We start from the raw sequence: 26841 nt of genomic DNA, 5'->3' as shown, positions 1-26841 counted from the left end.
ATGACTGGTTTGGTCGGCCCTAGAGGGCCAACTATAGAGGGCCGACTAAACCAGTCATGTGCACTCAGGAGTGGACACACCACTCCTGTGTAGTGTTCGCAGAGCAGACCCGCCTCCAGCAACCAAACCCTTCTGCTTTCTCGCAGTGCGAGAAGTAGAAACATAAAATGGTAGTTTGTACCGTTTTATGTTTCTGCTTCTTACACAGCGAGAAAGCAGAGGGGCAACGCTCCTCCGCCCTAGTGATGCTGTAGATGCTTCGGTGGAGGGACCAGGCATTGGGAGAGGTGGGGGCACTTTCCGCCAGTGCCTGGCACAGCTCACGCCCTTTAATGAAACTCTCAACAATTCCCTTCTTTAGCACTGCCCCTTTACTACTGTCCACCTTTCACAGGCGTGCCATTATCGTTTTGTTTATTTATTTTTCTTAGTCTCTCTTTCATTCAATTTAACCGTTTTACCAATGTTGCTAACTTTTGGCTTACAGTTGATTCTCCTGTGCAACGTGTGTGGAATTTTGTTTTCAATACGTTCTCGTATTAGAGGGCTTGTTCCGTTTTGCCAGTCTGCTTTCTTTCCAGTTAGCTGCATCCTGTCGTATCCACTGGTCCCTCTTAATTGATCTGGCATGAGAGGAGAGCACAACTGACGTATACATCTGTTGTTACTAATTTGATCAAGTATACATAGAGTGGGTTCTGTGCACACGAGTATGGCAATGTTGGCTCGTACTATTAGCTGTTTGGTGTATTGTTCCACTTCCTATGGAGTGCTTTCATCTCAATGTATGTGGGACTATTTTACACTTAAAAAGTGCACCCACTCATGCAAAGAGAGTTTGAGGGATACGTTCACAGGCAGGTTTTACAAATCAGTTTCTCTTCAGATTTGGGGCATTCAAGTCTTATTGCTGTTCTGAATTTGGGGAGGTTTTAGTTGATTGTTAATCACTATGGGAACTTGTTTGAAGCCTTGCATGCTCGCACACAAATATTATTTGCTGCTCTTGTTTCTTTGGGACAATCGTGTTCCATATATTCATTCTCCCTTCCCTCCTCCATTTCTCCTTTAAGGCTTAGTGTTCTGCAGTGTATGACACTTTACGGAAATTTGGTGATCTTACAGAGAAATCGCGAATGCTGCTATGGCTTAGACTGCATACGAGTGAGAAAGAATAGTATTTTTAGGTTTAAAGGGATTATCTTATTAACAATAATGACAGGCATTTTTGGTCTGGAATTAATAGCATTCTCCAGGCGAGTCGATAGCCTCAGAGACACACTGTGTTCTTTTAGAAATAAATGAATACAAGTTTGATGGATAATCTGCACTTGAGAGTGTGGAGACAATTTGGAGAGAATAATGTGTATTTTAAACAAGAAAAGATGTGACATAAACTGACAAAATTAACTAGTGGTACACTATTGTTTTACTCAAACCTCAATAATAAGGAAAGGTTAAAAGCAGGGGAGACACTGAGGGTAGTAATTAGCCCTTGAGTCCATAGGTCATCTTGTTTAAGCCAATACGAAATCCCCAGAAGGTGTCTCTGGTTTTCTTCAGGGCCAGGTCCCTATTACAATAACTGCTGTCTTAGCTGAATTGGTGTTCCTATGGTGTGGTGCATACACTATGCATTGGAATACTTTACGCCCCCCACTGCCCTTTCAAATATCACCAGCCGCTACTAATACGCCCTCTCCAGGATTGTGGTGTGTCCTGGTTTACGAGTCACTGGGATAATTGGCAAAGCCAGTGGACCCTGTAAACTGATACAAACTTGACTGTCTGTAATAGTGTTATGTGGAGAGCAAAAAGAGTATTTTGAATGGCAGTGGGTTACCGTTTTCCAAATGAACAAGGCGAGGGGTGAGAAAAAGTTCTAGAAATGTGTAAATCCCTTGGACAGTAGACCCGCCTGTACCCAGCATATGAACGCCTAGCCTGTCTGTTAATAAATCTGCTCACACTGTTGTCAGGAAGGAGAAACTGGCAAATTGGTGATTAGAATGACAGAAATAAGAATTGCAGAAATCAGAGTCCTGGGTGCCAGCAGATCCAGGTACGATCCAGCCTCTGGGCCTGTTAGTTTAGCAGAACTGCTGTTCAAAGCATCACAAAGTTCCTCATCTTTTTCGCATTTCGAAACTGGTAACCCATCATTTTATGTGTCAGTGTGGCGCTCTTATAGTTCCCCTTCAGCTGTTTAATTTCATTATGAACTCCATACGATGGCAGTTGAGTATTTGGCATAATCCTCTTATGAATCCTGTGTTTCCCTGTCTCTGTGTCAAAGAAAGCCATCTGCTGTGGGCCTTAGTAGGCTTACCATTCCTGGGGTGTGTCAACTTTACGGTTCAAGCGCCTCTTGAAATTGATGATCATTTTTCCCACAAAATAATGCCCACTCTCAAACTCTTGGCTCTATAAAAGAGTTTAGGGGTGCTCTCGGTTTTCAAAGAACTCAATTAATAAACTTCATGTGAATGGTTATGATGAGTATAAAAAATGTCCATGTTTGCCCTTTAATGCACAAATGTTCAGTCAGGAGCGCCTCACGCAGACGTAAAGCTGCTGAAAATTGCTCAAGCTCCATTTGTTCACACTCAGTGACGGCCTTCCTGTCAACTAAGTATAAGGTTAAGATGTATGTTCCCTACTATGGTAATTTAGGCATCATTCTATATTCTCCAACAGTTCGGTGTCCCACGAATCTGTGTGTTTAAATTTTGAGGTAGCCTGGTCCACAGCTCAAAATGTCTTGTGCTTTTTTAATCATATTCAGGGAGTTGATGGAAACGAAAGAAATATGTGATCTTGCCATGCCTTTCTTTGTGTGCTAACTCATCTTGAAAGAGATGTTTGATCTACTTGTCGTGGCCAACTCATCTGATACATTAAGTACTTTACCCACATTCAGATAGACTCACTTGATAGCATCCTAGTCCCCACAGCCCAACAATAGATACCCTCTGATAGGTGTCATCCGTTAGAGGGGGATTTCTCAGCTGGACCCATAGATCATTTGGGTTCACCTCATATTGAGCCCAAAGCCAAGCTTCCTTACATTTAATAATTGTACTCCGCACTTGAAGGACTAAGCCCTACCTTGGTAATTTCAGTTTTTTCCAATTTGAAGCCAACCCTGCTACATCATTGGGCCATGCACGGGGGTCTGCTTCCTGATAGGCGGAGAGGGGTGTCTTAGCTGTACTAGTAGACAGTCCCAATTCCTGATTGTCTCTACTCCCCATGTGTAACTGAGCCGTCAAAAACGTGATGAGACTGACACTCCCAGCTGTATGTTACAGTGCATAAGGTTGTGGCTGCAACTGTTACTTTGTTTTCAGTGTTAAATACAAGATAATTGTATTTGTCTCCATGATGTAAGTGTCCTCGTAAGTACTTAGTAGATTTTTCAGCCTGAATTTTTACATTTTTCTCTCTACATTATTGCTTGAAAAGCAGTTGCAGGGTGCATACTCCTCTAATTGTCCTGGCTAATCAATTTGCTAGCTTCTGGGACCATAGTCGAAGCTTGTCACCTTCACTTTAACATTTTTATACCGCACCCAAATGCACCCTGCCGTAATTGTGGTGTAGCTTTATTTGCAGCATCCTTACTTGACTCCTTTGGGGTGAACCTATAGGTTCCCTACACTGGGTGCAGGCCAACCTGTCTCTGGAGTTCCAGTTGGTCCCTCAATCTGTTTTGATGTTCAACATTAGTGTGTGCGCTTGTACCGATGATGGGTCACTTGAAAAGTTGAGTTGGGCTTCCTTTCTCAGACTACACCATGTATCTAGCTTTGGGTGGACGCCACTTGCAGTCTTAGAAAGAAGTTTGAGTCCTGAAATCACCTTAGTCTACTCTCAGATTTTTCAGTTCTTGAACCCTGCTGGTTGCAATCTCTAAATCCTGTTCTACTCCATGACTAGTTTGATGAGACTTTGCAGTTTACCTTCCAGGCTTTTTATGCTGTTGCAATTCTGTCCGCTTTCATTTGGCGAGCCATATGTATTGCATGATGAGTGAATTTAAATTATTTTTCCCCTTGCTAGGTCTGACCTCCCCTACAAATCACTAGCCTGCTTCTTCAGCCTCTTTTTGTACTGGAAGGCTAAGGGTTTAAAAATATTTTTTTCGTTTTTTCTTGTGTTTTATTGGATTTCGTTAACCACACTGCCTCAGCTGAGAATCATATGCTTTCTAACATGTCAGTCACTTTATTTCCACAGCAGGGTGTGCCATCCTCAGGAGCAGCACACAGGATCTGGGCCCTAAATCAGGGTGGTTGAAATGCGATTTTAATCTACCCCAATTGGTAGAGTGAGCCAGGACCACTCTCTGAGAATGTGCTGCTGACAGCCAGGCAGACATCTACAGTGCATTGTTTAGTGTGATCCAGTCTCTGACCGACAGAGACCTTGGAAGTTTAAGTCCCTACTCCCAGCTCCCTTCAAGTTCACACCTAATTTAAAAGTCGCTTTTCTAACCTGCCTTCAGGAGTGACCTGGGGTCTTGAATTAGTGGTTAGTAATAATTTACAGTCGTTTGGATGTAATGCATGCATGCTGATGTAGTAATTTTATATGCTGCAGAAAATACATTTAAAACAGTTACATACATTGAAGCTGTGAATTTTATTTATTTAAAATAAAAAAGAAAGCATTTGCAGCCAGACCCACCATTTAGCTCAGTACTATATTTAACCAAGTGAAGAGAGTGGGCATATTAAAAAAATCAAAGCAAAAAACCATTGGTATAAAAATATCGAACACAACTTGTCTTAATCCATCTGACACTGATAGTTAGTTGGTTTAGATTAACAGGACTTGAAAATAATACTCATGCTATTTTTTAAAATACTGAAGGCAAACAAGGGTTACAGCCCATCGGAAGTCCCCAAACAACACTATTACAATAAAGTCTGCACATCATTAAGTGAGCCCTCTCTCCCCATATTCTTGATGGCATGCCTCCCTTCGCTGGAGTAAGTTGTTTTCTAGAAGTCTTGGTGCCGCCTTTGGAAAGCTCAGTGGGTTCCATTTAAATCTTACTTGCTGGAGGAACTTTCTAAAAATGGGAACATATTGTTTGTTTTATGGTTTTTGAGACGATCTAGTGATTGAATCTTGGCAAAATTGTTTCTTTTATGATACCGCTTGGAAGCTTATGCAGCTTTGACACATATATGTGTCTTAAGCAACATCTCTAGAGTGGCACAGGCGTGCTTTCTGATGTCTCTTGGAAGACGTTCAAGGCTTTCAAACTGAAATGTCTACTTCTGGAAATATATAATACCATCTGTTATTTTACCAAGTTATGTTCACATGACACGCCCGAGTTACTTCATTTCAATTTTATTTTTCTGTTAAAAGTGAAACAAAACGAGCGCTTTCTTTGCAGCCTGAAATCATGTCACTAGAAGTAGTGTTAATTGTATGGTCCGATTTGTTGTTCAACATGCAACCAGAGCATTTAATATATTTGTGTAGTACTATCTCACCTACATTTTGTATCTGCAAGCTTAATTATGCTATTTGACGAATTTCTAATTGGTACTGTTAGGATGTCCGAAAGTGAAGAATTGTCTATTTGAATTTAACTTAAAGGTCTGTCACTGCTTTGTGCCCCAAAGCGAGTTTAAAATCAGCAGGTAGTCGCTCATCTATTGTAGTATATGGGGTGATTATCTGTAAACCTGCTGTATTGCCTTATCCTGACGTATACTTCTAACTGCAGGTTCCTCACCTTGTGAATATTCCCCCAGGTGTCAAACTGGATCTGGAAACTCAAAGGCTGCAGCCCTGTGTGATGTTAAGGGGCATCGCGTGACTCCGCATCGACGTCATTCCACCCCAGAAGTTACGAATAGCAGGGCCACATATACGCATCTTCCAAGAATGCCGATGTTAGTTCCTTTCTTTCTGCGCTTCAGAGATGGATCCAAAGTTCTGCTCCTCTCGTCTTCAATGGACCTTTTTTTTTTTTTTTTGCAAATATCTTCCCATTTTTTTAACCAATGTGCAAGGAAAATAAGTGACCTCCCAAAACAACAGGTTTTAAATCTTTTTCGAACTGTTGCAGACAAATGTCTTCAACACACCCCCACAAGATATGCCTGAGGTCAGAGCATAACTCTAGGGTCTGTGCCTGAGGTCAGAACATAACTCTAGGGTCTGTGACAACTGTGCCAAATGAACCTATAGGACATATGGGATGGCAAGGCAAAACTCTACGTCATCAGACATTGTAAGACTTTCCATAACCAGTTGAAGTCGAAAGGAATGTGCTGTTCCCAATTCCTGTCGCTTTTGAAGTCTTTCGGTAAGTCGAAGAAGTAGCACAAAAAGTCCAAGTGGGAATCCCTCCACTCCACTCTTGAACTCCAGAGATGGCGGAAGGGCGTCAACATGTCACTCGTTCTTTCCCCCAACCTCCTGAAGATCAGATTCCAAGTTTGGTTTGAATGCAACTTGAATTACAGGTCCGTCGGCTACATTGCAGCAAACAACTGCCTTTAGGGAGGCACTGCTGCACATATTAGGTATGCCAGAGGGAGCCAGAAGCATGCCAATGGGCCTCAAGGATCGACAGAGGCATGCAAATGTGGCTGCTGGTGGGTTCGCCAGAGGCGCCGATTGTACCTCGTGAACATGCTTTGGGTACCGCACTGGCTTCTGTGCTGAATTTGGTTCCAGCACCAGTCTCTACACTGATTCCCTTAACATCTTACCAGCTGGAGGAAAATTTGCTACCTGTAGTTGTTTTCGACTCGGAACCAGCCTCGTCTTGACCTCAACTGAGGCCGCAATCCAGTCCAACCGGAGCAGTCTATAGCCAATCCTTCTGACTCTGACACATTGCGATTACCACAAGGCAGAGGTCATACATTATCTTAGCTATTTGGCACAGATTCTGACGATGACTATGATGAGAGGGACACATCCATTCCACAGTATGATGAGGACAATTAGTATGCTGAATTGCATGATGCCAGTGCTCTGGATACTTCCAGAGACACTGGAATTGCCTCTCCTTCTGGTCCTGTCACAGAGGAAAATGTTTTTTCCATGGCTATGCAACATCTGTGGAGGTCCTTGACCTGCAGCTCCCTATCATGGAAGTCAAAACTAAAGTCCTGATGAAGATTCTTCATCCAGAGGCGCCTACTTATCCTCTCATGCTATTCAACAAAACTCTTAAAGATACCCTATTGGGCACTTGAGCAAAGTCATGGTCTGGGCCCCCAGTGTTTAGACATGTAGCTCGCCGCCACAGATCAGAACTGGCAATCCTTACTCAACTGCTGGCACCAGAGAGTCTGGTGAGCCAGGTCTCCACCAGCAGGGTAAACCATGCCTTTCTAACCACCCCTCCTGACCGTGAGTCCAAACACATTGAGACTTTTGGCAAATACATGTTCATTTCTGCCATCCATATTGTATGGGATACGGTTGATCAAATCCCCTGACAGTTCAGGAGGCATCTTTAGCCCAAACCATGCAGGATGACCGGGATGTTGCAACATTTGTCATTCAGTCTGACCTGCACACAGCCGATTGCTTGAGATGGGCAACAGGCACAAGAGTGGTGCTTCAGCATCACGACTGTATGAGGTCCACAAGTTTCACCGGATATGTCCAGGCATCATTAATAGACATGCAATTTGACAGCTGTCGCCTTTTCGGGGGAGAAAGAGGACTCTGCCTTTGAACGATTTAAGGAAAGTCGTAACGCAGCACCATTCCCTGGGATTGTCTGCCCCTACCTTGCAATATCTCAAACAGTTTTGCCCCTTTTGAGGTTTTCCAAAGGCATCCAATATCCTTAATGCCAGACCATACTGCCAGCCCAGCAACCTTTCAACCATTCCATAGCCAAGGCCTTCACTCCCAGAAACAAGGGTCAGAGCATCAGGGACAGTGTAACTCAGCCCCAGCCCCTCTGTGGAACACAACTGCAAAACTACTTCAGGGATGGCAAGACATCATTTTGGATGCATGAATCCTTCAAATCGTCAAACGGGCCTACTCCCTCCCATTTCTTTCTACCCCCATTGCACCTTCGATCCCATCAGCACGGCGGTTGAGGAGCACTTGTGCATTTTGCAGCAGGATGTTCAGGCTCCTTTGATGGAGCTAGGGACTCTGTGTTATTCCTACTGCATCTTGAAGTCATTTCCAGATGCTCTCATTTGTCAGAGCCATCCTGTGTATGATAAAGTTTTGTGAGAAGTCCAGGACATTCGGTCTGTGATCCAAATGTTTCAACCTGTGTCCAGGATATGATTGGGGGTGGTGTTGAGCAAACCAAATGGGCGCAGCACCAAGGGAACCTATCCAATTCTGTCCAGGTTTTGGAGAATACTGCAAAAGATCAGCATAGTGGCTGTTAGACCATTATTGGGTCAGTGGCAGACCTCTCTCCTTACCTCACCCAGAACTCACAATGGTCATGGATGTATCACTACTGGGCTGGGGAGGCCACCTCGGAGAGGAGAGATTAGAGGACTCTGTTCTCAAGCAGAAACCTGCTACCACATTAATTTGTTGGAGATGTAGGTGATGCCATCCATCAAATGGGGGTACGCTACTGTATACAATCACAGACAACACCACCATGTGAAACTGCAGATCAAGAATAGGGTAATTGCCAGCAATAGGCGAATAATAGCTCAATCTTTTCACCACTGCAGAGAACGCAGAATGTCAGTGTGTTAGCTTGCTAGAGGTTAAAAGAAGGCTGTCTCTCCGCCCTGTGTGGAGCAGAGACTTCTGTATACCTTCCCACCTCAACCCCTCTTGTCTCGAGTTCCGAAGAAGACCTCAATGGCTCTGGATTTAGGCAGGAAGGTGTGATATCCAGAACTTCTGGGCATGAGTGTCTATCCTCCGATTAAACTGCCGCTTCTGGAGGATCTGCTGTCTCAGCAACAGGTCATGGTCCTGCACCGTGCCTCCACGGTCTGCAGCTCAGTGCGTGGAGATTGAGTGGCCGCAGTTACTTTGCATCGATATCCCCACAGAAGTCCTTGATGTTTTCTGATAGTCCGTCACCCAACCACGAAAACGGTGCAGGTGAAGGGACAAGTTTGTCGTTTGGTGCGGTAATCACCAGATTTACCCACTATAAGCTAAGCTGTATGAAGTGTCGGTTTTTTTTGTTGCTGACCCAGAACAGACTTGAGTTGGCCACTGTTATGGGTTATTTTTTTTTAGCTCTTTCAGGTTTTTGTTGCTGGATCAACCTTCATGGTTTAAACATGTTTTGTGATGCGATTTCTTAACGGTTTACAGCATATGTTTCTGTGAAGCCCTTTGTGATGTCACAGTGGAACTTGAATTGGATTCAAACTTTCCTAATGTGCACCCCATTTGAGCCAATGTACTTCTGTCCACTATGTCTCTTACCCCGGATAAAGGTCTTTCTGGTATAATAATGTCAGCTTATCGCATGTATGCGCTGCAGGCACTCGATTCAGCCACCTTACACAACAATTTTTACAGACAGAGTGGTGTCGAGAACTTGAGCTACATTTCTGCCGAAAGTGGTAATGCCTTTCCATGTTGGGCAGGCTATTGCCCTTCTGACTTTCTTTGCCTTACCTCACCCTTAGAAGGAGGAGGAGGAGAGACTACATCATCTGGGCCCCAAAAAGTTCACAGTTTCTACATTGATCATACCAGGGACAATTGAGTTACCGATCAACTCTCTGTGGGCTTTTCAGGAGCAAAGAAGGGCAAGGCAGTGCAGAAAATAACCATCTCTAGGTGGATACTCCTCTACATTAAACGCTGCTATGTACTAGATGAGAAGCAGTCTCCTGAAGGATTGAGGGTTCATTTCACTTGAGACAAGGCTGCTACTACTGCTGTAGCCCGTGAAGTGCCTTTCCTGGGTATCTGTCAAGCTGCTACGTGGGCATCAATGCACATATTCACAAAGCACCGTTGCCTTGACAGTCTGGTCCATCAGAATGAGCATTATGCTGTTTGCTCCTGCAGGACTTTTTGGTCTTAGCCAAGCCACAGACCCACCACCTGATGAGGTACTGCTTTGATATCTATTCACCAGGTGAGGATTCCAAAGTTAGAAGTATCCATCAGAACAACAAAGTATTTACCTTCCATAATGCTCTTTCTGATGGATACTCGATCTAACCGCAGATTCCTCTCTGCCCTCCTCCCACCACCTCCTTCTGTGGAACAGACTCTTTTCCATCCAAAAATGTCCGAAATTAGTGATCTGCACACTAGTCTGGCCAATTTCGCGGTAGACTCTCTCTGCATCTGAGATCGCCGACAAGGCATTGAAAGCAACTGATGTCCGCACACCTGGTTGGCACTTATATGACACTCTTGAAAAATGGCCCTTTCTGAAAGGTCACCCCAAACTTTTTGCCGTCCTCCTCTATTTCTGACCTAGTTTTTGTTGGCTTTAGGACTTTGAGTACTTTGCCACTGCTAACCAGTTCTAAAGTGTGTGTGCTATCTCCCCTAAACATCGTATAATTGGCTTAACCCCAAATGGCATATTTAGTGTACTTATAAGCCCTTAGTAAAGTGCACCATATGTGCCCAGGGTCTGTGAATGTAATGCTACTGGTGGGCCTGCATCACTCACTGTGCCACCCACTTAAGTAGCTCTTTAACTGTGGCCCAAGCCTGCCATTTCAGAGCCTCTGTGTGCAGTTTTACTCTGCCACCTAGACCTGGCAATATAAACCTCTTGCCAGGCCTAAAGGTTCCCTTTTTATATATTTAAGTTACTCCTAAGGTAGGCCCTTTCTAACCCACAGAGCAGGGTGCGATGTATTTAGAAGGCAGGACATGTACTTTTGAGATTTACATGTCTTGGTAGTGAAAACCTCCAAATTTGTTTTTCACTACCGCAAGGCCTATCTCTTCCATAGAATAACCTAGGCATTACCGTATTACGTCTTTTTATTAAAATTCCTAATTGTGAAGAGAGAGATTTTTCAAGTTTGGTGTCTCTGGACTCACAATGTAAAATCACAACTTATGGTGAAGTTGGATTTTCAATTACAGTTTGGAAAATGCCACTTTTAGAAAGTTGAAAACCATGGTTTGAGAATACACTCCTTCCCTTATTTATATTCACGAAAAATAATGATGTCGTCATTTTTTAATGCGTGCGATACAGATTGCTGTGATCCGTCCCCTCACAGCTCTTACTGAAAGTATACCATAGGCCACTCTTCTCGTGTCCCATCTGTTGCACTGCGTCGTGGGTAGAAATTTCCCCATTTTGTAACTCCTTAAAACAATTTTTAAACTTGTTCATCCATGGAAACCAATATTTATACAAAATCTTGGCAGTCAAACACACTTATGAAATCACTCGGGAGACAGCGCCATTTCAACTACTGGCTTTATTCTTGACCTTTTCGAATAACTACTGTATGCCAATCCAGGCTTTTCACAGCAACTCGTGGAATCCAGAAATGAAACGTACATCAAAGTCGGCTCGTTTTTGTACCCAATACATTTCGAACCTATACTGGTTCTTCTTCAGGGGTTCGGATTTAGTATTTCTGCACTCTAGTGGTTGTGAGCAGATTAGATGTGCTATGGGAGTGTTGGAGGAATGAGGGAAGCACGGGGTTTTGCTTTATGGTGAATTAATTATGGCAACTCCGAGGGTAGTCCATTATTGGAAATGAAGTCGTATTCAACATTTTTTTTATGAATTAGCACAGCTGTGTGTTATGGTCACGGAGTTAAAAGCATGAAGTTTGATTGGTGGGGCGTTTTTTTTTTTAAATAACAGTCATTAAAGTAATGAGAAAGAATGATTTTTCATTGCATGGGGAGAGAAGGACGAGGTGTTCAGGAAGTTGGTTAAAAGTTTTGATAAGGTACAGAATTGTTTTATTTTTGGTAAGTGGTAAATGGGGTGCGTTTAAGATTGTAGATAGGTTAGAGTTTTATGGGGAGAATCGTTACAAAAAAGTGGGTTGCAATCTGGATGATGGGCGTTTAACATGAGGGTACAGTTGTTTTGTTGTTAGCACGGTTTAGTAATGACTAAGAGGGAAACCGAAGAAGGTTGACGAAGGGGCAAGGGTGTGAATATTGGGGGGTGAGTTTTACAGTACTCGCGAGGGTAGGGGAAGGTGGGGGAGCCACAGGAAGGCGTTTTTGTTGGTTATTTGCATAGATGGGTTCCTAGCGTGGTGGGTTATGGTAGCAAGGGTACAATGTGAGGAATCAGGTTAGCTTTTATATGTTTTCAGTATGTTAAAGGTTGACAGTGAATAGCTTGTTGAATGTCATTTATTTATTGTAGAAACCCCTGAAGAAGAACCAGAATAGGTTCGAAATGCATTGGGTACAAAGACGAGCCGACTTTGATGTACGTTTCATTTCTGGATTACACGAGTTGCTGTGAAAAGCCTGGATTCGCATACAGTAGTTACTCGAGAAGGTCAAGAATAAAGCCAGAAGTTGAAATGGCGCTGTCACCTGAGTGATTTCATAAGTGTTTTTGACTGCCAAGATTTTGTATAAATATTGGTTTCCATGGATGAACAAGTTTAAAAATTGTTCTAAGGAGTTACAAAATGGGGAAAGTTCTACCCACGACGCAGTGCGACAGATGGGACACGAGAAGAGTGGCCTATGGTATACTTTTAGAAAGTTGCCACTTACTTGAGCCATTTGGTGCCTCCTGCCTGTCTCTACTCAGTCTTGGTTGGGTTACAACTGGGCTTTGTGTGTTCCCTCTAGACTGCCACACTCAGTGAGCTTAGGTGCGTCTTAATGGACCATCATTGGTGATGGGAGGGAGAATCTGGGCATTGCTTCACACTTACACCTGAATAGGTTGTGTTCTGTCCACACACAATGGGTTTCACATCCCCTGTAGTGAGTCTGGAGCCAATTCAGGAAGAGAGGACCTATGTGCACTTCAGGGCTATCTTTGAAGTCTCCCCCACTTAAAAGGGCACATCTGGGTAAAAGTAGTGGACCTCTGACACCATGATTGTAGAACACTTCTGGACCTGTGAATACTCTGTCAGGAAAAACTGCTGTGCTGCTGAAAGGACTGCCACTCTGCTGGACTGCTGCTCTGCTGTGCTCTTGCTGAGCTGCCCTGCTGCCTACTACTCTCGTGCCTAGGTGAGAAGGACTGGACCTGCATCACTTGGACTCAGAACGACTTAAGGGCGTGCTGGCTTGTCTCCTATTCTAAGTCTTAGGGGCATCAAAGACTTCGACTCATCCAGCTATAGTAGCTGGACTTTGCTTTCTGCAAGTCTTGCTCTGCCAAGTGGTGCCAACGCTGTCCTGTGCTCTTGAAAATGGCTATAAAGTGCTGCTTGAACCAGAACCCATGCATCCTTATTGGAAACAGCGAATCTTCCCCTTTCTGTGGGGAAGACCTGGTGCATCACCTTCAGAACCAGTACATCGTCCTCAGAATCGACGCATTGCCTACTGCCGGAGCAACAGCCGCGCATCACATTTGGAACCAGCGCATTGTTGCAGTTGCATGGAGAAAACCGATGCATCTTGTCCACTGCGTGGCTCGACCTCGACTCTTCACTTCAGCTGCACCTTGTATCTCCGTTGACGATGACGCATTCTGGATCAAGGTACTTTGGTTCAGCGGGACCAAGTGGGTACCTGTATCTGGCCTGTGCTACATTGTGGTTGGCCAGAACTTTTAACTTTGCCCCGGTCAAGCGCGAACAGCTTTCCCATTTAAGATCCTATAGCTTCTTAGCACTATTTTACCTTTATTCTTTAAAAATTCATACCTCAACTTCTTATTGGATTTTTGTCATTTTTATCCTGTTTTACGTATGAAATTATCTATTTTCCTAACCTGGTGTGGAGTCTTTTTGTGTTTTTTTTTTTTTTCACTGTTTTACTGTTTAACGTATTGCACAAATACTTTACTCATTGCCTCTTAAGTCCAGCCTGACTGCTCTGTGCCAAGCTACCAGAGGGTGAGCACAGGATAATTTAGGGTGTGTTGTGTCTTACACTGACTAGGATTGTGGTTCCTGCTTGGACAGGGTGCATACCTCTGCCAACCTGAAAACCCAGTTTCTAACAGCCTCCTACTGGTGCGCAGGAGAACTGCGTTTGAGTTTCCAGATCCAGACTGACACGCGTGGTAATATTTACAAGGTGAGGAATCCGTGGTTAGATAAAGTATCCACCAGAAAGAGCATTATGGAAGGTAAGTACCTTGCTCTTTCTTTTTCTTTGTATCTGCTTTATGGTCATTAAAAGCTATGTTTTCAAGGTAGGACCAACCAGTTAACAAGATCGCTGTAAACCATTGGAGCACTTGATTAGACTACCCCGTTCACTCGCTTTCTTGTGTTCCATTAGAAAGAGGGAAGTCAGGATATTCCCAAAGTCAAAGAAAAGCATGTGAAACGTGGATTTCTTTACTCTCCCTCAGTTAAATCCGTCTCGCCTTCTAATTCCAACATTGCTGTAATGGCCAATGAGGGCAGCAATTAGTCCGCCGATGAAGCTCTGAAAGTATGAATATCACCCGCAGACCCTGTTCTATCCAGAACGGGGTCTGCGCAGGGTATTAATACTGAATTGTCATTGTGGTGCCCAATATAGATGACTCCATGGTTTGCTCTAGAAAGCGGTCATCCGGGAAGATCCTTGTTTGGAAAAAAATGTATGTAAATATACAAAAATATATACATTTCTGTGTAGACCAAAAGTGGATGGGAATTACCAGGAAAATACGCAGGACTAGGGACGTATTAGGATGGGATGCCTCTTGGCACCTTCATTGTTTAATATATTTACATCCAATCTGGACATCAATTTCTGTAAGGGGAATGGGTGGACATTGGGATCGGCACTACACATGTACCCACACAGTTTTATGCAGATTACATGTTGATCTTTAGCTACTTATAAGGGCTGCAGTAACTTGTTGGTTGCCTTGAAGCTTATTGTAGAATTAATACTGTGGGCCCGATTCACAAACAGCCTCCACGGTCAATGCAGGATCTCCGCTCTGCAGTTTCTCATGGCGGATATACCACCATGACCTCTGCCACAACTGCGAGGGCTCTATGTGAATCGGGCCCAAAGAGCGTAATGCTATGAAGGGGAAACAATTGACTTGTCAAACGTTAGAAAAATCCTCCATGGTACTGTAGAACTGACCAGCTAGATACTGGCATCAAAGTCCATAGGAAAATCAGGCATGGGGCATATTGAAGTTTAATGCCACCATGTGTATCACATGGTGGCATTAAACTTCAATATGCCCCATGCCTGATTTTCCTATGGACTTTGATGCCAGTAATAAGGGTTTTTACCTTGCTCGTTCATGAACAATTAGCTCTAGATAGTTGTATCTAGCTGGTCAGTTCTACAGTACCATGGAGGAGTGCTGCCAGGGCCTGCTTTAGGACAGTGTGACTGGTGCAGCCGCACAGGGCTGGGAAGGTATGTGTTTAGCAATAACTTAAGATTTTAAACCCATTCAGCAGATTTCCTTGTGCGTCCAGTTTTCAGTCTGCATTAAAAATGGCAAGATAACTAAGGTGATTAATGTTCCTGGTAGAGAGAGAGAGATCAGAGTGTTATCTAGGGGCAGTTTTGACTCGCTCTAAAGTAGCACAGAGAGTTAATATGCCTGCTGCAAAGAACACGCAACTTGCGTTTCACAGGTCTGTATTTTATGTGGATAGCTGAGTCGATGTCTGCCCTTTTCACAGAAATCCGTTTGTTACCACAGTTCATAAGATACAACCCCAATAAAGCACTGCATGCAAACTGCATAAAATAGTATGTTCTGTGTCGCCCCCGCCCCCAGTCTTTCATTATCAATTCCTGATGTTGCTGAAAAGTGTTTGTTTGGGTAGATATACATTCTTATTAGTAATGCCATCCTTCACCAGTGCTTTAAAATAAATGAAATGTGTGAAAGAGGGGCTATTGAGAGATGAGGGGCACTTTAGACTGGTGGTTGTGAAGGAATCCAAGGAGGTGGTCAGGGGGGGGGGGGGGGGGGGGACGACAAAAATGATTGTCTCAACAGGCGCCAACAGCTCTAAAGCGGCCCTGGATGCTGCTCAGGTTATCCGTTGGGCTTTCATTACAGAACCATTAGGACTCCACTCAGGTGAAGAGGCAGAGAGGTTGGGGTGAATGGAAAAAAAAGCACTTACATGGGTACGGCCGGCCGTCGCCTCTCCTCCATCCTCTTCATCTTCTTCCTGACTCGAGTCCCGGGAGCAGGAAGCTCCCGGGCTCTCAGGCTTCCCTAAGCCAAGCACTATGCTGCTGTCATCATGACAGCAGCACTGTGATTGGTCTGAGCGATGTGATTTGGTGCTCAGAAGGGGACAAAGAGACTATGCAGGTTCTTCACCCAGGCTGTACAATACAGCCGGTAGAGAACATGCAAAGTGCGCAGGACGATCATGCGCACTTAGACATTGTCACCACTCCTCCTCCCTGCTCTGGCCTGCTCCGCCCCGCAGAAACTGAGCCACTGCAGTAGGAAAACTTAAATAATAATAACGTTGTGTTATTATCATTTTCTTTTTCTTTTGAACTGCTTGGAGAGCAGTGGGGTGGTGCTCCTCGTCTTAGCAGAGGTGCCGCCGCTGAAAGTGCCATCAACAAAGCACCTATGCGTCTTCTGAGCATTGAGGATGTGGTTAAGGGAAGTGTGATGAGCCATGAATCATGCTGTTGGAATACCAGAGCAGGTTCACGCTGTGACCATGTGGTAGCTCGTGCTCTTTTTAGTGTGTGTGTGTGTGTTTTTTAATAAAGTGCTCGCGAACTCTTTGAGCTGTTGGCAGGGACGCAGCAATTTGTTTTTTAAGCTGACAGCATATCTGTGAAGGCTTTAATAGTGCTATAAACGCGAGCCTGTGCAGTTGCTCGACTGTCTGTTCGAGTGGAAGTAAATTCAGCAGATTGCGCTTCTGTTATCTGATTCATGTTGTTTAGCAGATTTCAAATTAAAATCGCACTGTTGTAAAGAATTCTAGCATGCCGGCAAAAGCCTTTTCCTTTTAAAGCTTTCGGTTTTGTCAATGGAAAAACACAGAGGTATCACATGGAGATGTGTGTGCCACCCGCCGCCAGGTCTGCTCTACCCGCCCCCCGCCTTTGGGCAGTACAGTAATCCAGTACTAGACGTGGGCTGCTCTGTACAGGATTCATGTACTCTGATCTGCCCATTTCTGCCAAACGTTTGTAACCTTCACTTTTCGTCTGGAAGGCAAAGTGCAGCCCTCCACTGCAGCCGTTCTTAATCTGTGCTGTGGTGCAAAATGAAATGGTTTAGCAAATTTGTAAAGTATGTATACATTTCAAAGCAAAATATAACAAAAGGAAACTTTAAAACGATTGGTAAATCTGAAGCAATTTAAAAAATCGGAAGCTAAACATTAGGGGCCAGATGTAGGTGGCCAAATAGCGAGCGCTAACTCTGAAATTCGCAGAATTTCAGCGTTAGCGCTCGCTTTTTGGCAGCGAGCAATGTAGGTAAGTTGAAACCTACTAGCAAAATAAGGAATCGCAGAATTGTGATTACTTATTTTGCTCTTGCATTTAAGGAATCGCAAATTGCGATTCCTTAAATGCAATGTAAGTAGCACAAAAGAAAGTGCACTTTAGCCTTAAGGAATCGCTAATTACCACCAACTTCAAGTTGGTGGTAATTAGCGATTTCCTTTAAAAAAGCACTTTTTTTGCTTTTTTTTTTAAGTGCCATGTGGCACACATTCGTATGTGCGCCACATGTGCACACATACACATTTCAGGGGTGCAACAGGGTGTCCTTTTGGAACCCTCGCACCCTTGAAATTGCTGCCGCAATTTGCGAGTGCCACTTGGTGACTCGCAAATTGCGGGAGCAATTCCTATTCATTCCTTTTGGGCCTCTTGGCCCATAGGAATGAATGGGAAGGTATTCCTTAATTGCGAATCGCAATTTGCGATTCACAATTAAGGAATATTAAGGAATCGCAAAAAATATTGTGATTCCTACCTACATGGCATTTTGCGATTCCTTAATAGCGATTACCTAAAAATCACTATTAAGGAATCGCAAACATGCATTTACCTACATCTGGCCCTAAGTTGTTATCCTTAGCTTGATTCACGGGAGCAGAGCGAGTACAGCGAACGGGATCTAGTTTGGACGGTTGGAAGCCTCAAATAAAGCCTGCATTTGGAGCAGAATAGGCAAAGTGATCATTATAATAGAGTGTGGCATATCACATTGTCTTTTAGAAATGAAAACAAACATTGAAAAGCTTTAACCTTCTATTCAAATTCATCTTTTGATTCTCTCTGTTTTTTGTTGTGAATTGAATAAACCCTCGTAATTTGTGTACTGGTTTGGCGTATACTTGTTTTTGGATTTTTCTGCATTGTTTTGAGCTTCAACTCAGAGCCATTGCTTAAGCTGGAGTCTCCGACTCCCAGTAGTGCTTCAGTGGGGCCACATAAGTGAAAAGGTTAAGAACCGACACTCTACTGCATTATGGGTAGTAAATGCATCATTCAACATGGTGTGAAGTGGAAAGGGCAGACTGTGCAGTGCCCTTGGCCAATGCAAGTAAACGTTGGAAAGCAGGTACAATTGTTACCTAGTAAAGCACTTTCCTTTGTTTAATAGTTAAGACTCAGAGTTGGAGAGGATATATGAAATGGGAGTGCAAGCATATATGTGTGTATGTAGAAATCTCAGGGCACACAAGATGTATCAGTCCTCTTCGTTTTATATACAGTTTGATCATGTAAAATAAAGAAAAAGGTTGGTAAATACAAGTGTTGATGAAAGAAAATAAGCTTTGTTGTGCAGCTACTTGAGATCTTAAATAATCCCAATGAACAGAATGGGAATGGAAAGATTGTACTTCACCTACACACACTCATCAAAATACTCAGTTCAGCTTCTTTTTTAATAAACGTGTGGAGAGGCTGGTAGTGAAGAGGACATTTGCCTGAACACCGAGTGGAGATGGACTTTGGGGTGCCGTGTTATTCTCTGTTAAATTACCTGAAGAGATCAAACTCTAGTGATAAGTACAGGATGGTAACAAAAATAATGGATGAAAAATGAACAGGAATCGAACAGCTAAATGAAAATGGGTCAGGGTAATAAAAAGAGAAAGGTAGAAATAAAAAGGGGGGAAGAATGGGATAATGTATGATGGTGGCATGGGTGGCATCACTCCCTATTTTCCCCTTAAAAGAAAAAAGAGAAGCTTGCAAAAAAAAGGTATAAAATGGGCAACAAAAGCTTGGGGCATGTGGTGGAACACCCACCTAAATAAATAACCTTTCATCTCAGTTTGAAATTGGATTTCCCCAAGAAAATTGTCCCAAATAATTGTAGTTTGATTAAATAAATAGGGCCATGAGAATAATACTCTCAAAGAGATTAATGCTCTTGAAAAAAGGAACCAGTCTTTGGGGTTCCGATTGGCATCATAGTTAGTTCCACCTTTGCTCTTGTTTTTCTATGACGTCAGTTGGAACCCTGCAGAGAAAAACAACTCTTTTATTGGCTCCTATATTCATATTTCTATATGTTATAATATTTCTTTAATTAGATTTCTGTGGTCAAAGTTGTTAAAATTCATTGACACAAGAATTCCCCCTTGAAGTTTGTAGTCATGAGTTTCTACCCCACAGTGAACGTTCAAGCAGTGTGTGAACGCAATATGCAAATTGTGATTGAGGCCTACTTTTTTTTAATAGACCAAGTAGGTCCTTCCGGAGGCCCTGCATTTCTGTGATCCCTTTTCTTTTAAGAATATGGAACTTGTTCACCGACAACTCCTAGCACTAGTGTTACAGTCTCTTCCGAAGTCTGGTTGTACTAAGGCTGTTCTGCGCTTTCTCCCTCAGTTTCCATACTGGACAAGGCAAATTCTGTTTTCAACAGTGCTCGGCGGCTGGAAGTTGTCAGAAGCTGCATTGCATACATATTTGAAAATAAAATGTTGGAAACTGAAAAGGTAAGGAATTTGATGTTGTTTTTTAATAATTGTTTGTTCTTCGTTGACAAGTTGTCTCTTTGGCAAATGTGTGCCAACATTCCTCAGGAACTAAGGGGCAGACCTCGGATAAGTTGCTTTAGTGTTTGCTATTCATCATCTTCGTAATTGTTTATCACGTACTCCACATCACAAACAATGGTCCTTTCTTTTTTTGCGGCTACATTGCAGCAGATTAGCATGGGTCTTGACCAGGGTCATTGGAATTGTGCAGTAACAGTTGTTTAACTAAATTATGTGGTAAGAAAAGCCAGATTATATAGCATAATGTGGCACATTATGTGACAGCATAATTTCAGTATTTTGACATTTTGGCACAAATTAACGCTGCCAGAGTAAATGTTTAACTCATTACCACTTTAAAACCTAGATACAGCAAGTGTAATGTCACAGCCAATTCGCGAAACCATGAGGCTTATTTTTAATTAACTTTTGATCCGATTGAAGTGCAAACAACATTTCTTCAGATTAGATATTCTAATTATGCAGTTGGTAGTGGATTATATGACAAGCATTGTAAATATTTATTTATGCAGGAATTTCCGTAGCCGTAGAATTGAATACATTCTGTGGCGCTTACCTGGCCCAATTGATCAACACTAGGGCATTGAAATCCTGTCCTCTGCTGTGCTCTCATTCTTCCGTCTATTCAACAAGCCTCACTCATAAATGTATTGTTAAGACATCTCTGAGTGTCTTACATTGTCTGAATGGGTGCAGGGTAGATTTGGGGTACAGATTTTAAAGGGCAGTGAAAAGGTTCCAGTAGGGAGAGGAGGAAAGGAAATAATGAATCTGTTAGGATTTTTAAATAGTGCTCTTTTTGCAGTGTCAGTGTAGTCTGTAATACACCACGATGGCGCCCCTGTGTTAAAGGATTTTGACCATTTTCACCCTGTAAAAGGCAGCTCGGCACACAGCGGCAGGATTTGTGAGGGTGAAAAAACAAATGTAATGTTCTAAAATGACATTGAGGCACCTCTAGGAAACGAAAAAGCAGCATTAAAGAAGAGTCCACAATATATCAGCGCTTTACCTCCGCCTGAGCGGTGTGAACCAGTGAAAGGTTACTGTCTGCCCTTGTGAGTCCGTAAGCATTTGCAGTGTTTGCAAGGGGGGCATTGTCAAGGAGGACCTCTTGTATATAATTTAGTATATACTTATATATACTTATATTTTCTTATATTTATATGTACTTTGTGGGCTGTGGAGATCAGCCCTAGGACTTGTCTGCTTCCGCTTAGGGACTTTTTTTCTGTTCAACTGCCTCTATTTAACTGTCTTGATAGAAAATGACCAGCAGAGGTCAGTAAAATTGCAGAATCACTTTAGCATTCTCTAGATTCCGGTCCATAGAAATTGTCTTCCCCAAGCACCCGTAGACAATAATGTTTTTTTTCAAATCTTGTATTTTTAGTGATATGACCACCGAAAGCCCTGATTTTATATTAAAAACAGAGCTTTGGACTATAGCATTTCCCTCTCAAAAACAATATTTCTCTCCATGTGGTCCCATACCTGCCGTGTCACACCGTTTGGTGCTTACTTTCCCTCCATGTTAAAGAACAGTAGATGTTTCAGCACCCAGGCTAATGTGCTGCATAGCTAAATACATATAAGGTCCCAAAGCGAGATCGATTGCATTGCAAATGCTTGTTTTTATAACATGGGAAACATTTTGGTAACATGTTGGTACATCCAGCATAGTTAAAAGATTCGTCTGGATTGCACAGCAGTTGCTGTGCAGACACAGCACCTGCAGTGTGACCCAGCTAGCACCAGGTCAGTCCTTTGTTAGTCAGAAGGTTTTATGGAGCCAAATGCACACTGTCTGGTGATGTGAAATGTACTTGTTTGCCTAACAGCAGCCTACATCACTACAGGTGCCCTATTCCTTCCAATAATTGTGTGTCGGTGATTCCCCGGGTGCCCCACCGTCACTTATTTCAGGGGCCATCCATGACTCTTGTACTTTCTTTGCTGTCACAGTTTTGACCTGCAGAGCGCCCAGACGTGGCAGGTCATCAGTCCCTCTTTTATTTTCTCACAGGCCATTGAGATAGAATAAGGACCACAAATGAGTGATTAATTCTCTTTCTATTTAGTGTATGCACAGTCTTTGCTGCGTTTCTGCAGATAATAGTGGAAATAAACGAAGGACTGTTTTTCACTTTTCCTGAAAAATGCGCCTTGTAGGCAGATTGACAGCGACCAGGGGTGGGTGGGGCCTCCAGCTGAAATTGGTGCTGCAGCCACTGGTCAGAAAGTGAGGAAAGTAGGGCCTGCCTGCCTGCCTGGTTTTGGGGATGGCACTTTTTTTGTACTGCTTGAGCACAGATTCCCTTGTAAACCAAGGTATGCAGCAGCCATGCTGCACAATATCAAGCAGGCATAGTCTTACTGTGGAATTATCTTTATCTATTTTAAAAGATATTTTCTTAAAGTGAATTCAAAATAGAATGTGTTGGTTTATTTAATCCTGATTTACAATAAGCATAACTCATTTATAACTCAGTACTGATGAACTGTCGGACACAGGTGTTTAGTACTTGCAGCAGGTGGTGCAATGGTGTAATATCAAGTAGCTTGCCTGTGCAGTTGACTTAGTGTCAACATAATTTCTTTTGGTCGTGCCAGAAGATTTGTGTTATCATGGATGATAGATAAGTTGTTTTGTTTGACATGTTGTATAAATTACTCCATTGGCACAATTGCTTCGGCACTTCTCCAGAGATTTATTATAGGAAGAATATGCGTTCTCTTTGTGGTTCATTCCCACATACTGTACACGGCTGTTACACGTCAGGCGTGAATTTCTTATGCACTATGAAACCGGCAGAACAGCAAGTCCGTTCATTTGGAAAAAGTCAACGTTAAAATGTGCTCAGTGCACAGAACGGCCCAATGTGCTGCCAGTTTATTTCGTTTGTTACGGTAACCAGTGTACTTTTATCATTGTGCGATTCTTAAGAGGCATTGGTAACCACGCCAATGTGGAAGAACGAAATGCCTAAGAATCGACACTTTTATTGGAGGATACAGTACGTATGGTCTTTTAAAATGAAGGGCTTCCCCTGCGTAACATCACTCGTGCAGGACTGAATAATAAACCTGTGTTAGGCCCTGGAAACAAAAATGTAAATCCTTTGTTTACTCCGAGGGATAAACACAAGCAAATACTTTATAAAAAAAATGTTCGTTGTCTGTGATTAACTGCATGCCTTGGTTTTCCTGTCTCCAGACTCTTCCGGCGGCGCTGCGAGCCCTAAAAGGAAAAGCTGCGCGCCAGTGTCTGACGCAAGAGCTGCGGCTGCACGTGCAGCAGAACCGCGCCATTCTGGACCACCGCCAGTTTGACTACATTGTACGGATGATGAACTGCACCTTACAGGTACCGTCCTCGTGCCCCGCGCGCCCATTGGCTCTTTTAAAGGGACACACCCGATGCTGATCGATTCACTTGCTGTGTATTCAATTTGTGGAGTTTCCATCATTTGCACATTCTGAAATCTATATGTTGCCAGAGACTACATTGCTTCTGCCAAACACGTGTATGGTATTTGCATTCAAGTAGTTGGAAATGTTAAATCTTCATTCCTTCCTACTTGTGTTGGCAGCCAGTTTCCTTCCGACACACTCATTATAAAGGTATATACTGTTTCACAAACTACTTTACCAGGAAAAGTAGCCATCCAGTGTTCTCTGTCATGTAAATTGTTAATAATCATCTCTTGACCTGTCTATAGTATTGCATGTATGGGCTAGCAATTGTCAAAAACATTCCTTGCAGTAGCCACTTTAGATCCCTATGATAACGGTTATGCATTAGCAGGACACGTGACTAGAAAAGGGCACTTCTTTAACTAGGGTTATAGGTTATGGAGAAATTTGACATCACACTAGTAGAATATGTGTCTACCCTACTCATCCTCGCATCGCCTCTGGCGTACGTTCCGTTTCATGCACTGTGACACATTAAACATGTGTTCTGACCACACCTATTCTAATTGCGTTTATAAATTGTATCATATCCTTGGCAAGGCATCGGCAGACTTTTAGTGCTAATCCATGCTTGGTTGGAACTGGAAGAATGATGAATTGTATTGCTGGTCGGCTAAGTGGGGCTTGTTTTGGTGTCTATCAGAATTGACCAGATTGATGCTGTCGTGCAGGCTTCAGTTGAAGAGCCTCAGTGTGAGCTGGAGAGAAGATGAGCAGGGGATGAATACATGTACTTTACATGAATTCATAGTTGTCTGGTTGAAAGGTTGTAAGCAGGGTCTGTGTGGGGAGCGTTGTTCTGTCATGCATCTTGAGTAGTGGAATGCAGTCCATTCTTTGTAACTGTAAATGTATAGGTTTGTTAATGGGTAAAGTGGTACAAATGAGCGCCAGACAGCTGCACATGTGAACCTCCCTGCCTTCTGAGAAGGGGTAACGTCATAGTTCTTATTTGCATTTGTACAATCGAGGAACAAGTCACAGGAGTGCACTTATAAGCACTCATGCTAAATGCACATTGGAGTCCATCAAGAAGAAACGGAGGGCGACCCACAGGCGTGCAGTGGATGCAGGCAGCAAGGGCAAATGATGTGAAGAGTCCACACAGGAGTGACAGAGAAGCATCCCACAATTGTGCATCGAAGTCAGGCTGCCCTGGCAGGGGATCTATATAGGCCACCCAGGATAAGCAACACTTTTTCCAAAATCAACAGGTTGATTAGAGCATAAAGAACTACCGTTAGCTATACCACTCTTTTTTTGCCATGATGTCGGCAACGATAAGCCACTCAAACAAAGTAATATCTAGACGTATATTAAATATACGTAGTGGTCGTTTTGAACGCATTTGCATTGAAGAGGTTATGGTACACATGACATCTCATTCCCTGTCCAACCATGTGGCTTGTGGCTGTTTTTGATAATCTTCAGATAATTCAGGACTCCGAAAACACCTGTGTTCCAATTCTGCTTGGATCATTCTCTGATGTTTGATATTGTAGACCTAAACGCAACAATCAACCAGCAAACCTCCGCAGGAATAGCAGGACTGATCTCGAATGGTTTCCTTCCTTTCTGGGAAATTAGAAGCAACGATTTGCTCTTCTGTCCCTACTGCTCTAACTATTGTCCAATCACTCGTGGTGTTTGGAAGGGATCCTCCCTCGCTCCTGTCTTACTCAACATCAGCGCCTTGCACTTTTGATCATTTTGCATTCACCTTTTACACTCATGCTGATGACATTCAAATAATTCTGCACCCGGACTAGACTGTCTCTAACTCTGCTCACACTTTGGCGATTATTTTGTGCCATCCATCGCTGAAACTGAAGCAACTTGTTTACTTTAAAGAGGAATGAGATTAAGGTTTTGCTAGTGGAGTATGATGAATTGGTGAAGAACCTCGGGATTCAGCTGTGTAGATGATGACCTTAGGCAACACCTCTGCCCACTTTTTGCAGAGTTTGTCAAAAATGTGAGGAAAACTATTTGATAAAGCGTTGTCTCCACAAATCAGCACAGTCTTGCCTTTCTGGCCTGCATATTCTTGTCTCAAATATGTTCTCCTCTACCAGATTCAGATATGAAAATGTACTAGATCTCAGCATTCGATCACGTCTGATATGTAAACTCCAGAGAATACAAAACCGGCCTGATAGACCAAGGTATGCAGGAAGTTCCACTTGTTACCCATTTCTTTGCCCATTTCTATTGAAGATTGTTTTTTCGCTCAGTACTTTAAAAGTCTCGGTTCTGGCACCACATATGTCAATCAGAACTTTGGTTTACAATATACATAGTGTGAGTTTTCGGGCAGTTTCTTTCAGCCATTGACATGAGACGTCACAAGTCAAATCTTGGCTCAGCCAGGTGGATTATTCATCTCTTACCGAATGGTTTTGGATATTTGGGTGTATCCATCCATCCTCACTTCAGAGCTTGCATTGAACTTAGATCTCATCAAAATTCTTTATTCAGATTATATTCAAATCCATAAAAGCACAATAAAACAGTTAAAAACCACATAATAAATCCACAAACATTTGGTTTAAATAAAACCAATGACACAGTACAAGATATAACAATAATAGTAGCATAATCACAAATTCCTTATGTACATATTTTTTAAAAAGTCACCTCCTATTAAGAACACATTTAGATAAAAGGGCCATCATCAGAGTATTCAGGATTCTAAAGTGCAAAAAGGAGAACGTGAACTATACATAATGCAATCCTATTAAGCGCTATCAAGAAAACAAAACATGCGGGCAATCATTTGCCGTCGCCATATTCAGTGCAGTTGTCTTTATAGAGTAGGCATCTAGATGTGACAGTGATTTACTTCCTCGAATGGCCTTCTTTATGTAAGCTAAAACTACACAACATATTTTGATGCTTGTCCGTTTAAAAAAAAGTTACAGGCATCTTGATTATAAGTAAGGCCCGCTGTCAAATAGAGGGGACGTAGTGTGCATTGCATTCCATGAGGGATGACTTTAAAGCTATAGCCCTCTCTATCCACTCCTTCTGTCTTCCTCCTATTTGCCTTAATCTGAAATGAAATGAAATGAAAATGTGACTTGTAGAGCGCTACAGTTGCCCTGAGGCGTCCAGGCGCTAAAAACAGATGGAGCCCTCTTGAGGTTACTTTATTAGGCATTAAACAGCAGGGTTTTTAGCTGTTTGCGAAAAGTAGTCAGATTGGGGTTGTTCCTCAACTGCAGGGGGAGAGAGTTCCAAAGTTTGGAAACATTATACGAGAAGGAGCGTCCTCCCGCTCTAGCTCTGCGAA

General features: G+C 42.9%; 1 protein-coding gene across 6 annotated transcripts in view; it reads left to right on the top strand.

Moving 5' to 3' along the window:
- The window catches only part of SBF2 (SET binding factor 2), a 2080461-nt gene that overhangs the window by 1014439 nt on the left and 1039181 nt on the right, over window positions 1-26841 (top strand). For all 6 annotated transcript variants that reach the window (XM_085648170.1, XM_085648169.1, XM_085648168.1 and 3 more), the window contains exons 15-16: window positions 19900-20009; window positions 23290-23439. In XM_085648170.1, the coding sequence (XP_085504296.1) occupies window positions 19900-20009; window positions 23290-23439 (260 nt within the window). The remainder of the gene's footprint in view (window positions 1-19899; window positions 20010-23289; window positions 23440-26841) is intronic.

The sequence above is a fragment of the Triturus cristatus genome, chromosome 3_2 (assembly GCF_964204655.1).
Source record: "Triturus cristatus chromosome 3_2, aTriCri1.1, whole genome shotgun sequence".
Taxonomy (NCBI): Eukaryota; Metazoa; Chordata; class Amphibia; order Caudata; family Salamandridae; genus Triturus; species Triturus cristatus.
The sequence above is the reverse complement of the archived record's forward strand: the minus strand, read 5'-3'. Positions and strand labels throughout refer to the sequence as shown.